The sequence below is a fragment of the Struthio camelus genome, chromosome 1 (assembly GCF_040807025.1).
Source record: "Struthio camelus isolate bStrCam1 chromosome 1, bStrCam1.hap1, whole genome shotgun sequence".
Taxonomy (NCBI): domain Eukaryota; kingdom Metazoa; phylum Chordata; class Aves; order Struthioniformes; family Struthionidae; genus Struthio; species Struthio camelus.
The window spans coordinates 98,372,865-98,386,323 of NC_090942.1; the positions used below are offsets into that span (position 1 = coordinate 98,372,865).

Consider the following 13,459-nt stretch of genomic DNA (forward strand, 5'->3'; position numbering starts at 1 on the left):
ATTACACTAACGTTACAGGTTCTTAATTGTAGGGCTCATCCAAAATTAAAAAGGAATCAATTCAAAACATGCTCTCTGCGCTTCCAGAATTGCGGTTACTGCATGTTCTGCGGGTCCATACTCAGGGTCTCTGTACAGGAACACATTACAAGTAGGTCCTGAACAACAACGCTTGCAGTACACACTTGACAATGTATTAACTGATGCCAGATTCGCAAAAAATTAAATGATAAACAATTGTCCTTCACCTAAAAATTCCATTGAAAAACATTCTACTTCATATCTGTGTTCCAAATGTACATGAATGTGTTGATCATTAACCACCTGGCCATCTACTACAGCGTCTTGTAAAAGATAAGCAGAAATCAGGAGTCATAATAAGCATACTTAGCCCTTTGGACAGTTCCCAAGCTATTATGAATAAGGACATTCAGAGTTTATAGTTAAGTTTTGAATACAAAACCTAGACCAGAGTTCACGCCACTTAAAAGTTTAATTATTAAACAGGACAGTACTTAACTCTTGTTCCTGCCATAATCCTTATGCTGGTTATGGTTTACCAGTAAACTGCTCAATTAACAAAAAGACACAAGAAGCAGCCACACATTACCTTTCCCAAAAGTAGCAGTGCCATTGCCTGTAAATGAACTTGCTACATTTCCTAAAAACGCACCTTGATTAAGCCGTATTCATATTCCCTCACTGATGAAACACTCCCTGTATCAGTCTTATTTGTAGACTTCAGAATGGACTGATTGTTATCATTGACTTCACCAGAGGGAGGAAAAAAAAAAATTAAAAAACCCAAATAATTATTTTGATTGAAAAAAAGGTCTGCTGAATAAAACCTGCTTCCTCTTTTCAAATTCCTAAGATCTGTTTCACAACATACAGCAGAGATGTATTCATCAAGAGCTGAAATTTAGTTAAAATAACTGTTTGAATAGAAATAAGCGGGCTGGTATTTTATCACAAAATAAACAAAACATGGGAAGCCTACCTTAGGGACCGAAATTACCGATTTACAAACTGACCTCAAGTTTTTTAGGTCATCACTCCGTATTTCTGACTTTTTCTGTTCTGCTAAGTGGGAATATTCACCTACATCCTTGGCAGGCAAAGGGAAAAGAGCTGATCAAGAAGAAAAGCAGCTGTAGATAAACTGATTTAAGCACTCTGAACAAAAACATCAAACAATCATATTAAAATTCAACCAAGTAAGGCAGTTTTTCTGGGAATCCCAAGCATACCGCAAGTGGTAAGTATTGCTACTTTAAATTTGGAGGCAGAGACACTTTTGTTTTCAGTATTTGCCTAAAAGCCTAAAATCTGACAGGTACTTACAATAATGATTCAAATGAATATTAATGGCAAATACAGTCACAGAAAATACTTAGCAGGTTATATCAGAGGGGCTAAACTGTGGAACAGAGCAGAAGAGCAGTTTCCAGCAGATCTTAACACCAACCCTTCCCTTTTCCAAATCTCTGAGTAAACCTCTCCTCTCAAGTCTATAAATCTACCCTCTCCCCTGGACGCAGAGTTTAGTCTTCAGGAAAAGAAAAGGTGAATTACATTGATAAACAAATAGCAGAATTTATCAGCCCACTTCCCTGTATCTTTTCACTTGTATTTCAGTAAGTGAGGAAAGGAACACAAGCAAGCGCAGCATGAACAGTTCAGTGCTCAGCATTTTTGAGTTATTCTGTTCATGTGACCATTTAGATATTCTGTCTTGAAACTCTTGCCGTGTTGAATTAGGAAGCTGAACAGATGGCCTAGTAGCACTGCAGGGCTCTACTCAGTCTTGTAAAAGTTTGTCCTTACAGGAAAGATGAATGAGGGAAAAGGAGGGAAAAGGTGGAGAGGAAAAAAGAAGGGAATAAGAGTCATTAACGGTACTCAGAGCAAGGCACCCATCCATCCAATGAGAGGGGGTATTTCAATTTATTAAAAAGCCTCCCTCAAGTAGCCAATTAAAGAGTAGAATTGATGAAAATTTCAGGAGCAGCCAGCTAGCCAATCCTCCTGATCCGAAACATAGTAGCTTTAATACTATGGGAACAGAAAGGCTGCAAGAAAAGGGGGAAAAAAAAAAAAACCTTTTATGTAAGCATCTCGTGCAAGACTTAGAAAAAGCAAGCTCCCCACACTGGGGAAAAAATAATCAGCAACAGAATTGTACAGCGCTACGTTCTGATTAAGATTGAATGGATGCTGCAGGGTTAGGTGATGGAAATGGAGTAGCCATCTGCACGATGACTTTGTCCCTAGGAAACAGATATTGAGACAGGCAAAACAGAAACTGACAACTGCCTAATCTCCAGGCTTAAGCAAAGACTACCAAAACATTACGTTACCAAGAAACGGAAGAGAAAAAGATCTTATGGTTCCAGCACAGCACGAGTGGGTGTATAGAAACATTTTAAATAACATCAAGCACCACGAGTGGGAAACTGCTCAAGAAAAAGGAAGACCTTGAAATTTTAAGAAGCCTGAAGGGTTTTCACAAACCTGCAGTCGGCAGCCACAGGATGTTATTGAATTCCCTCTGCTAGCACATCACTCCGTGTTCCAGTATTCTGTAGGCACCCAGAAAGCCTCAAACATCAGAGTTACCCACTGAACTTGATTTTCCCCACACCACTGAGCAAAAAACTCTTGTGAAGCAGATCCGAGTACAGCAGGAGAGGCCTGTTTTATCAGCGACTCTCAAATCCCCAGGCAGTGGCCTGACATCACTGGGTCTTCATATAAGGATGGGCAAGAGAAGCTCGCTCTCCCTCCTCTCTCATCTATACCAAACCCCATACCACAAAATGCTGCCATTCCAGTCATGCTACCAGTACTATTCAGGAGGCAGCACTGTGAACGAGGTCAAGAAATTAAGATTACAAAAGAAAAAAAAAAATCTCCCTCTCCCAATTGGCATCAATAAAAACCAGGATCAGTAATTTGATCCATTTCACGGGACAGCTCTACAAACATCTCAAACAGCACCCTTGAAGGGGCGAGCAGTAGGGGGATGTGCATTCTTTAAACTGGAATCATTGTCAAAGCCTTGGTCTTGAATGATGACCACAGATACTACCACTGTTGTTTGCAAAAGACAATCTAATATGCACGTACATCATAAAGCACTCAAAATATACAACAACCATTCATCAGACATATACATATATGGGTGTATGTATGTGTCACAATACATACAGGATTCTGATTAATACACTTTTAAATGCAGAAAATCCTGGAGCCCAATCTAGTTAACCTCTATATGCTTCTTCTATATGTGTGTGTGTGTGTGTGTGTGTGTGTGTGTGTGTATATATATACACACACACACGTATATACACACACATATATACACATATGTACATATATATACATACACACATATACACACATTCAATAATATGGAAAAAACATATTCAAAGATTTAGAGCAGATAATTCTGATACAGAAAGTGTTTTCACTTCAAAAGTTGTCTGTAGGTATGCCAACAGTTCCACATCTTTTCTACTCTGTAGAAATACACAAACATAGATATCCTTAGTTGCCCACAGTCTGTACAGAAGGAAATCCTCTGCCACAGATATTACTGAAGGAATGGCAATATAGATTTAAACCAAGCGAATTGATGATCTCATACATATTTGTGAAATAACATTATGTAAATACACTAATATTTAAGCATGAACATTTAAGTACCAGCACTGCCCTCTCCTGGACAGAATCAATATCAGAGTGTTAAATATTCTTTAAAAAGAACACACTCTTCTCAGACTGTAGTAGATGCTCTAACAGGGTGACTAAAATTCCTTTTTTGTCTCAAAGGACAATGGGACACAGAACTAACCACAAGCAATTGTTCATTTCAAAGAAGAGCAAACTGTATTGTGATGTTCATTAATCAGTCTCAGTTAAATCCTTGTCCTACGGGAACTGACAAATGAAATAACCTTAACTATTCCTTCATCTTGTCAATTAATTATTAAAAGGTGAGTCTTTAAACTATCTTATGTTTAAAGAGGATCACATTTCCCAGTGAAGACACGTCCCAAGAAAAGCAAGGCACGTGATAATTTTAGCAGTTAGGAATATGACTTCTACCACCAACTCTATCCAACTGCGCTCTTTCCCCACCATCAGGAAGCAGATTTAAACTTGGTGCTCAGAAAATGAGAAGATTTTGGCACATTTGCGTATAGGAGCCCAAATCATGTCACATATAAAGAAGTTACTTATTAATACTTAATTATAATATAGATTTTCCTGTCAAGCAGTTCATATTGTTGAAATCAAGAATTCCATCACATGCCCAACATCAGCAAAACGGTAGAAAATACAGAAGCTCAGAAGGGACCTCAGGACATTTCTCGTTATACTCTCTTACTACAACTTGACCTAAATCCTTCCAGACAAATGCCTGGCTCACCTTCTTCTAAAATACCTGCAATGATACAGACTTCACAGTTACCCCAGGAGTCTATCTGTACCAGAGCTGAAATACCCTTCCCATTTAAAATCATCCCAATTTCTAACCAAAACTTCCTTTGCTGAAATTGAAATCCACTATTTCTTTTTCCGTCCTTCTACTGGACTGGGAGAATCATTTCCTCTGGAGCAGCCTTTCGCATATTAGAAAACAATTATCAGGTCTTTTCTCAAGTTTTTCTTCTCCAAAGTGAACAAATCCAATTCCTCTCCCACCTAATATCTCCTCAGGTACTTCAACTGTACAGACTGTTAATCATTTTCCCTCTTCTGAGCTATTTATAATGATGTATACATTTCTTAAAAGTGCAGTGTCTCAAACCACACAATACTCTAGCTAAGGTATTACCAATGGTAAGTGTAAGGATTATCCTGTACATATTTACATATAAAGCTCCTGCCTACACTTCCCAACAGAGTCATGCACATGAAACAGCTGCACAAAAGGAAACACAGAGCACTGAGAACTTTCCCTCTGGATTCTAGAGGCCAGATGCCAGAACCAAGTGGAAGAAAAAGAAATATCCAGATGTCCCGGGCAGCTGAGGAGGCCCAAGTGGAAATTTCAGCCAAAGCTGCCTTTTTTGGAGGCTAAAGGGTATATTCAGTTTTGCTGCTTAATCTTAATTCATCCCCACTTGCAGACCTGGTTCACATTCTGACTGCATGCAATTATCGAGGAACAAACTGAAGTTTGGCAAGAGGCACGCCTGTGCACATACACACCTCTGGATTTTTGCATAAGGGATCTACAGCACTGCCCCCTGGCCACTTTCACTAAAAATGCTCAAATCTCTTAAACCAGAAATTTAAATAGTGAGAAAAAAAACTTGATTTAAAATTATTTCTCCTAGCTCAAGTTCTATGATGACTGCAGAAAGATAGATAAGAAAACCTACAGGACAAGTGCTACAGGCTCCTCTCCATTTAAATGGATACAGTTCCAACAGGAAGCAAACCATATATCATACCTCCGTAGGAAAATCAGATTAGGACCGCAAATTGACGAACTTCTTGAACAGGATAGAAACGGACACATTCATCCCACATATGCATACTCACACACTCGCCTAAGCCCACTCCCCCAAAATAAAGTATCATATTGTGCTAAAATATCTGATGGCCCATATAAATGACACAAGCTACCTCTGCTCCCTTGGGAAAGAGCAAGCATGTGTATGGAATATAAATTCTCATATTTCAGAGCATACATTTACAGTTGATTTCCTCAAATTAGGAACGGGCATTTTCACAGTTGCATGTGAAAATGCCAGTATTGTCAGTTGTGGAGCATTTGTCCCAGTCCCTGAAGTACTTGCTGTCATTCATGATGAAATAACAGACACAGCTACCGCGTATCAATTCTCACTGTAACACTCTTTCTCCTGCCAAAGCCTATTTTGGGTGATTGACATCTATTTCAGAAGTTAATTTAAAACTGAGGAAATTAAAAGATCGTTATGAAACTGCAGTTTTCTTGTTCTTGGATCCTCACTGCTTGCTTTGATAGTGAGCTTTAACTGCTTATTTCTACAGTTGTAAATGCTACTGACAAAAATACAGGTATTTTCTCAATCCAACATCCAAAACTATTTAATAAGATGCTCATCTGTCTACAGACAGACATATTATATAACCTGACCATTTCAAAATTTGGCGAGTTTAAATGTCTTTTCTTTAATTTTTATTGTAATTATTCCTGCAATTATTACTCAATTGTGTTTAGACACAGTAAATAATGCAAAACCATGCAACAGCTCAAACCCCATATAGATAGCTCCTGGGAAATATCTGGTTTCTCGAGGTGTTTTGAGAGTGCTGATGGGAACTGATAAGGGCTCTCCAGAGCGCAAAGGGCAGCTCAGCTTGGTTTTGCAAGGATAAAGGTAACTTATTTCCTCTTCTACTACTTGGAAAGAAAACAAACGTAAAAATTGGTTAACAGAAGGGAATTCGAGGAGCCATAATTAAACAGTAACGATGAACACAACTGGCAAATACAGAAGAAAAGTGGGTGTCAAAAAAGAAACAAGAGGAAGTGAATGGACAGAAAGAATGGGCATTTGAGGAGAAAGTATTCTTGGTACACGTACAAACTTCCCATACACGGATACAAGAGTTTAATATTAAACTGACCCTCCCCCACCAATAACTAATAGTCACTTAGGTCTTCCCAAAAAAAGAAAACAGACATCCCAACACGCAAGCATACTGCATCCGATGTACCTGCATGCATGCGCCTACGCTAGCAGCTAAGAAGATTCTGCAGATTTTTCAGTATATAACAAAACCCATGCAGAACTTTACATCAAGTTATTTCCAAATGCTTTTCAAATAATCCTCATATTACGTCATTCCCACTTTATAGGCACAATCTTACAGCAGCTTAGGTATTGACCTAGTGAACTGACCCAAAACATTCTTTTTACATCCCATATCCGAGATTCACATTTTGTCAAGTAGCAAGTGTTAAAAAGTAAATGAAGCTCTTAGTCCTTGATCTGTCTGCATGTGTAACACACTAGACGTTAAAAACTTAAACACTAATTTATTTTGATTAAATTCAAGTTATTCACTCTTCTCTCTCTAGATTGTATACCTGGAAGGGCAAAAAAGAAATCAATGTTTAAAAGTGCTGAAAGAGGAAGGAGAGAACTAGACGGACAGTGTGTTAAGGGCTTCACCTACAACAGAAGTTACAGCTGTACAGTTAAATTGGTACAATCACTGAAGTGCAGGTTTGGTTATCCTGGCACAGAAACTTAACATCGGAATAGTTCATTTGCGCAGGAAAACGACCTATAACGCAGTGGTTATTCTCAGCTTTGAGTCTATGCTAGGAGTTGCGCCAATTCACTTATTATGGCTATAAGCAAAGATAAACACTGTACATAGTACTGAGACTTGCATGAAAAAGTAATAACTTTGACAAAAGTTGATCAAAGTTATAGTAATTTACATGTATTCAATACTGTCATTCAGAACTGCAAAACAGTATAACTTTCAATCATCAAAAAATTTTTGGTTGAAACAGGTTCTGGCTGCTCCAAATACCATATTGCAAGTGATACTTTTAATGAAATGGAAATTGGTACAAAATAAAGGTCAGACCAAAGGGGTAATTTCATACCTAACTTCCCACTGATTTTATAGGGCCTTGGAGCCTGAATATCAATTAGATGCCCACAGCTTGTGGAAAATCTGGGTCTACATATACCTTCTCAAAGTATTAACAATGCTGATCAACCGACTACAGACAGTATCCTTCAGCTACTTTGTGCCATATGGAATCTCGGAACTGCAACATGTCTTTGAAGGGAAACCTTACTATTAGAGATTGAACCACATTTCAGCACACAAGATTTTACATAACCATCTTTTGTTAACATATTGAAATGAACAGATAAAAACGCTTATCGATTTCTCTTCTCTTTACAGTTAGGAAACTGAGGCAGGCACACTTCATATTATCTCTAAATTCGCAGCAGATAGTAGCACAGCTGGGAATAGGCCACCCAAACGTTTTATTCTCAATCCTGTACCTCATCTACCATGCCATGCCACATAAGTTAGAAAGCAGACTGTTCCAAATCAGTACTCAAGGAAAGCCATATAGCAGTTATGCGGATTATCCCCTCCAGTGTCACTATCTTCTTCCTTAACACAGTGCTTTTGATAATTTAAACAAAACGCTTTGGTTTTCTCCTCCTCGTAAACTAACAGGTTGCATGATAAAGCTTAAAAAGCATACTAAATTTTTATTTTATTTTTTACTCAGCATTTAGCTATAAGTTTCAGTCTGGTTTTGGTTGCAATTATTCAGTCTAAAATAAAATATTTAGTGATGCATTAAAAACAAACAAACAAAACAAACCCAAAAAACTTTGCTGCCACCTAGAGGCAAAAGGTTTTCAAAGAACACAGAGCAAAGAAAAACGCATCTCCTTTTCTCACGTTCAAAGCCAAACTCTTTCATTTCTCAATATATATCATAAACAAAAGCTATAAAACTTTCTCATTTCAAAAATATAAACATGAAATCAGTCACACGCAGTCAGATCCAAGGTCTATGCATCCCATCTTTAGCACTGACCAGCAATAAATGCTTATGAAAAAAACAGCAAGTACTGGACAGAGTAATAAATCTACCTTCCAACATGACTTGGAAGAGAGACATGGCACTACTGGGGAGAGTCCAGCGGAGGGCTACCAAGATGATTAGAGGGCTGGAGCACCTCTCCTAGGAAGAAAGACTGCAAGAGCTGGGCCTGTTCAGCCTGGAGAAAAGAAGAGTGAGAGGGGATCTCATCAACGTGTACAAGTATCTGAAGGGGGAGTGTCAAGAGGATGAGGCCAGCCTCTTCTCACTGGTGCCCAGAGACAGGACAAGAGGCAACGGGCACAAACGGAACCACAGGAAGTTCCATCTGAACCTGAGGAAAAACTTCTTCACTGTGAGGGTGACAGCGCATTGGAACAGGTTGCCCAGGGAGGTAGTGGAGTCTCCTTCGCTGGAGATATTCAAAACCCGTCTGGATGTGATCCTGGGAGATATGCTGTAGAGGACCCTGCTTGAGCAGGGAGGTTGGACTAGATGATCTCCAGAGGTCCCTTCCAACCTAAACCTTTCTGTGATGACTTACAGCTCTCCTGAGCTGAAACCTGCATCACATCTTCTGTTTAGCAGTCCTCGATGGACTCCATGAATCAGTCTAAGTTCTCTCCAAACCAATTTACACCTTTTACCTGAACAACTGTCAGTCCCAATGAGTTTCACAATTCATTCATAAGGGAAATAATTCATTTTCTTTGTCTTTAATCTGCCTTCTGATATCTTCAGTAGATGCCCTCTCAAGTTCGTCATTAGAAAGAGTAAATAACCATTCCCTATCTACCATCAAGAGGCCAGGAATAATGCTAGATTTCTTCTGCTGCTTTTTCTCTCTACAAGCTCTTCTCCAAACTGGAAGGTTTTAGCACACTTAGCCATTCTTTATGCAGGTGCGATTCCATAACTCTGGCAATATTTGCCACCTTTCTGTTCTCTAGTTCTATGATACCCTTTTTTGATATGTTTGTACAAAACTCTGCAAAATATTCATGAGGTAGGCATGGTTTTGATTTATACACTGGAAAAAAAATGTCTTCTGTTTTCTCCTATTCTTTTCCAAATAATTCCTAACACGCTACTCGCCTTTTTGACAACTGCCAGTTGCTGAGGTCTGAGGACCATTTACAGTGACTCCAGGATCTGTTTCGTGACTGGATACGTTAAGTCTTATCACTGTATGTGAGCTAGCTTTCCCCACATACGCTATTTTTTGGTTGTTAACATTGTCTTCACATATACTTTTATCATCTAGTCACTCAGTACCAGGAATTACTGGCAGCTCTTGATTCTAATAGCCTCAATTTTAAACCATATGCAAACACTGTCATGTTAGTACCAACCTTCTTCCCAGACAGTCTATGAACACACTGAGTATCACAGGCCTCTGTGGGACTCCATATTTCCACTACACCATGAAAACTGACCATGTATTCCGTTTCCTATCCACTTACTAGCTATTAAACGTAAAATAACTTTCTGCCTTTTTCCACAGTAGCATTGCTCCCTTAAAATTCTTCTGTTAGAGACTACTACCAAAGGCTTTTTTGAAAATCATAATACATTACGGCCATATCCATACTAGTAAGCCAAACGAACATGGGTCTGTCCTCTGACAGTAAGGCACAGAACAGTTCAAACCACAAGAAACTCCCTGAGCCTCCGAAACAGGTTAGCCACATGGAAACTACCTATGGGAAACCAGCCATGCTCTACCATCACTCCCAAATCACGCCCCAGAGTTGTTCCAGAGTTAAATCTAGCACACAAACCACCCATTGGCAATGGGGTTCCAGTGCCTGGGAACATTCCCATACGCTGCTTAGTTCAGCAGGTATATTTAGATACATAGCCTAAGATGTATAGCCTGTATCTTCCAGGCAACATGATTCCGTATAGCTGTGTAACAATCTAACAGGTACTTGAAGCAATACTATCCTAGACAAGAACCGTGGACATTTTCTCATCACAAAATTTATCATACAGATAAACACGCTATTCCTTATTGTTATTCCTACAGTTTGACCAGTACAGGAGTCATATGAGTTTGCTGCAGCTGTCTTCCAAAATTGGCATTACGTTCCTCTAGCATCACCAGCAATTTCAATGGTAGACTGCACATCACTGTTAGGGATTTAGCAATTTCAAACATCATGTCCTTCAGAACTCTCGGGAAAAGACTATATGGTTCTGGGAGATTTATTACTATTCTCCCTATCAATCTGTTCTCAATCTTCAACTGGACACCAGCTGCTTCTTTTACCCTACTCAAGCTCCATTAAGCATATTTGCGATACAAGAACTTTACCCAAATTCCTCCATACTGAACGCAGGTAAGATTGGATGTTGGGTTTTTCATTGTGGCTTTATCCTTTCGAGAATTCCTACCATATACAATTATAAACAGCCAAATGGTAGGCTTTTCAGTTCTGATACATGTGAAAAAAATTACTGTTTATGTCAGGCAGGATTTTTTGGCCACTTCTAAGTTGTTTCTCACAAAACCTTTTGGTCTAGCTCATTCTCCTCCATAAACTCTGAGTTTCTGTGCTGTTTTCTGCTGTCCTCAATTGAGCACCATCTCCATTACATGTATTTAATTTTATTTGTGTGTGTGTGTGTGTGTGTGTGTGTGTGTGTGTGTGTATTTTTTAACTTCAAACAGCTTCCTTTATTCTGTTGCTTAACTCTAAAGGCTATGTAAAAGCCAAACTAAAGTCTTTGTGAGAGATAGTGATTGTTCAATCCAAGCTTCTGATATCCAAGCTTTTAAACAGTCTACTTGCCTTTACAGGTTTTTACCTATTTTCAGTGCTCCTTTTAATTTCTGTTCTTATTTGTACCTAGTTACTTTTTTGCAATTAAGTATGACTATGCTGAGTTCTGGAGGGAGAGTTCTCTCTTACAAATGCATTCACTTTGTGTACACTGAAGTCACCATCACAGAATGGGTTTCTCAGTAAAACTAGGTATTTTCTACTACTCAAGACTCGGTCAAGACTTGCTTCTGCACATGGAAGTTCTCTCATTATCCACTCCAGCAGTCACCATTCACAGCCTTTGCACTGCAGCATTTACTCTTCCTCTAGGGCAGTAACTGATACCTCCCAATTATCACTGTTTTCTGCCCCCGAAAACCCCTCTGATCTCTCTTAAAAAGTCATAGTCATTGTTGTCCTAGTCAAATGATAGATAAGTTAAACTCAAAGCTACACTCACTGTCAAGGAGGGAAAGGAAGTTGAGACAGATAAACAATTCTAAATGACAGCAATGTGTTCAGTTCCATGAAGGTGAAAAGAACACTAAAGAACTAAACATACTGTCAGTCTCTCCTAACACATGACTTGTTTTCTTGATTTATTTCAAGATTACTGATGCCTTCCGACCTTCAATTCCAACTCGGATCCCCAAACCAAAGCCTATGAGCACAACTAAGCTACCTGTGAAAATTCCTGCTGGACATCTCAACAAGCCACTCCAAGATACCAGTTCTGGAAAGCTACGCATTATAAGGACTGTATCTAAAACCTGCCTTCAAAGTGGAGGGAGAAGGTAAATCATCCTCTGATCTCTGAGAATAAAATGGATGCAAGTAATCTGAACCTCAACAGCAGTCCTTTCCATTGGGGAAAAGCCTAAAACCATCCACATGGTTAGCACATGAATGGTTGCCAATCACAGGTCAGCAAGACATAGCCAAATTCCTAAGAGCTAAAGGTGCCTTGCATGCCTGCAGGGACCAAGCTTTGCTCTCGCTTTTCTAGTGTAAATCCAGAATTTGGCTCTCACTGTGGAAAAGCAAATGAGACTGCAAATATGTTTCTATTACAAATTCAGCTTTGATATGTTCCACAAATAACAACAGTATTAGTGCTGTCTCAGTAGATTTATAAGAATATACGGTCAATCAAATGAAGAGGGCTGAAGCAGAGGTTGGTCTAGTCAAAAAAAATGTTTCACTATGGGTATTTTATGTTAGCTACTAAAGACAGAATGAAGAGAGGGAGGGAGAAATCTACTCTTTCGTGATGCATACATTTAAAGAACAGTAGAACTCCTTGTTGTGCCAAGCATCACTTTAAAAACACGATTTGAAGATGGCCCATTCTCTCCACAACGTTTAGTAGTGTGATACAGCCCCACCTGTACCCATGCAGATATTACCTTAGGAAAACAGATGCAAGAACTGAGATGGACATTACTGTTTATACTAGCTGTATTAACTTCTGCTATTTTATGAGAATATAGCATTTAGCCTTCAGTTCTTTTAAACAGTCTCTGCTGGAACAGATTAAGATTTGTGTCAAGCATAACAGTACCCAAGTTGCAACTTCAAAGAAGTGCAACTTTGTTCTTGCAGTCCCCTACAGTTTTGCCCTTCCTTTCAGCGGTTCACATTCAAGTAAAATAGGTAGCTGTGTTCATAACTCTACCTTAATGAAGTTTTTTTGACCAAACTAATTCTCTGCACAAGTAGTTCTAGTTCATCCATGAGAGAATTTGCCTTCTTTACTTCTTTCTTAAAGTATACCTTTTGTTAAAAGGCTAAAAAATTTACTCAAGTTTCCTTTCAGCCACTGCACCAAAAAAAAAAAAAAACTCAAAATATTAGAAGGCTTCAAGTTTGTTCTTTGTCTTCAAAGCGACATTGATTACATAAACCAGTGGTATAAAAATACAAGACAACTGCTGTAATTTCTGAAAAATAGTAATTGTTGCTCTAATAAGAATATTCATGACTGTTCCATTTTAGAAAGTAAAAACTAACAAGATACTATTATTGCAAACACTCCCCCCCCAGATTTCCTGTAATATCAACTAGCATGAGTTACTGTTTTTAGAACAAGATTTCTTTA

General features: G+C 38.7%; 2 protein-coding genes across 12 annotated transcripts in view; one reads left to right on the forward strand and one right to left on the reverse strand.

Annotated features, from left to right (window-relative positions):
- The window catches only part of CMSS1 (cms1 ribosomal small subunit homolog), a 250,534-nt gene that overhangs the window by 231,850 nt on the left and 5,225 nt on the right, over positions 1-13,459 (reverse strand). The window lies entirely within an intron of this gene.
- Positions 1-13,459, forward strand: part of FILIP1L (filamin A interacting protein 1 like) — a 215,544-nt gene that overhangs the window by 198,447 nt on the left and 3,638 nt on the right. For all 8 annotated transcript variants that reach the window (XM_068960150.1, XM_068960135.1, XM_068960126.1 and 5 more), the window contains one exon: positions 11,971-12,155. In XM_068960150.1, the coding sequence (XP_068816251.1) occupies positions 11,971-12,155 (185 nt within the window). The remainder of the gene's footprint in view (positions 1-11,970; positions 12,156-13,459) is intronic.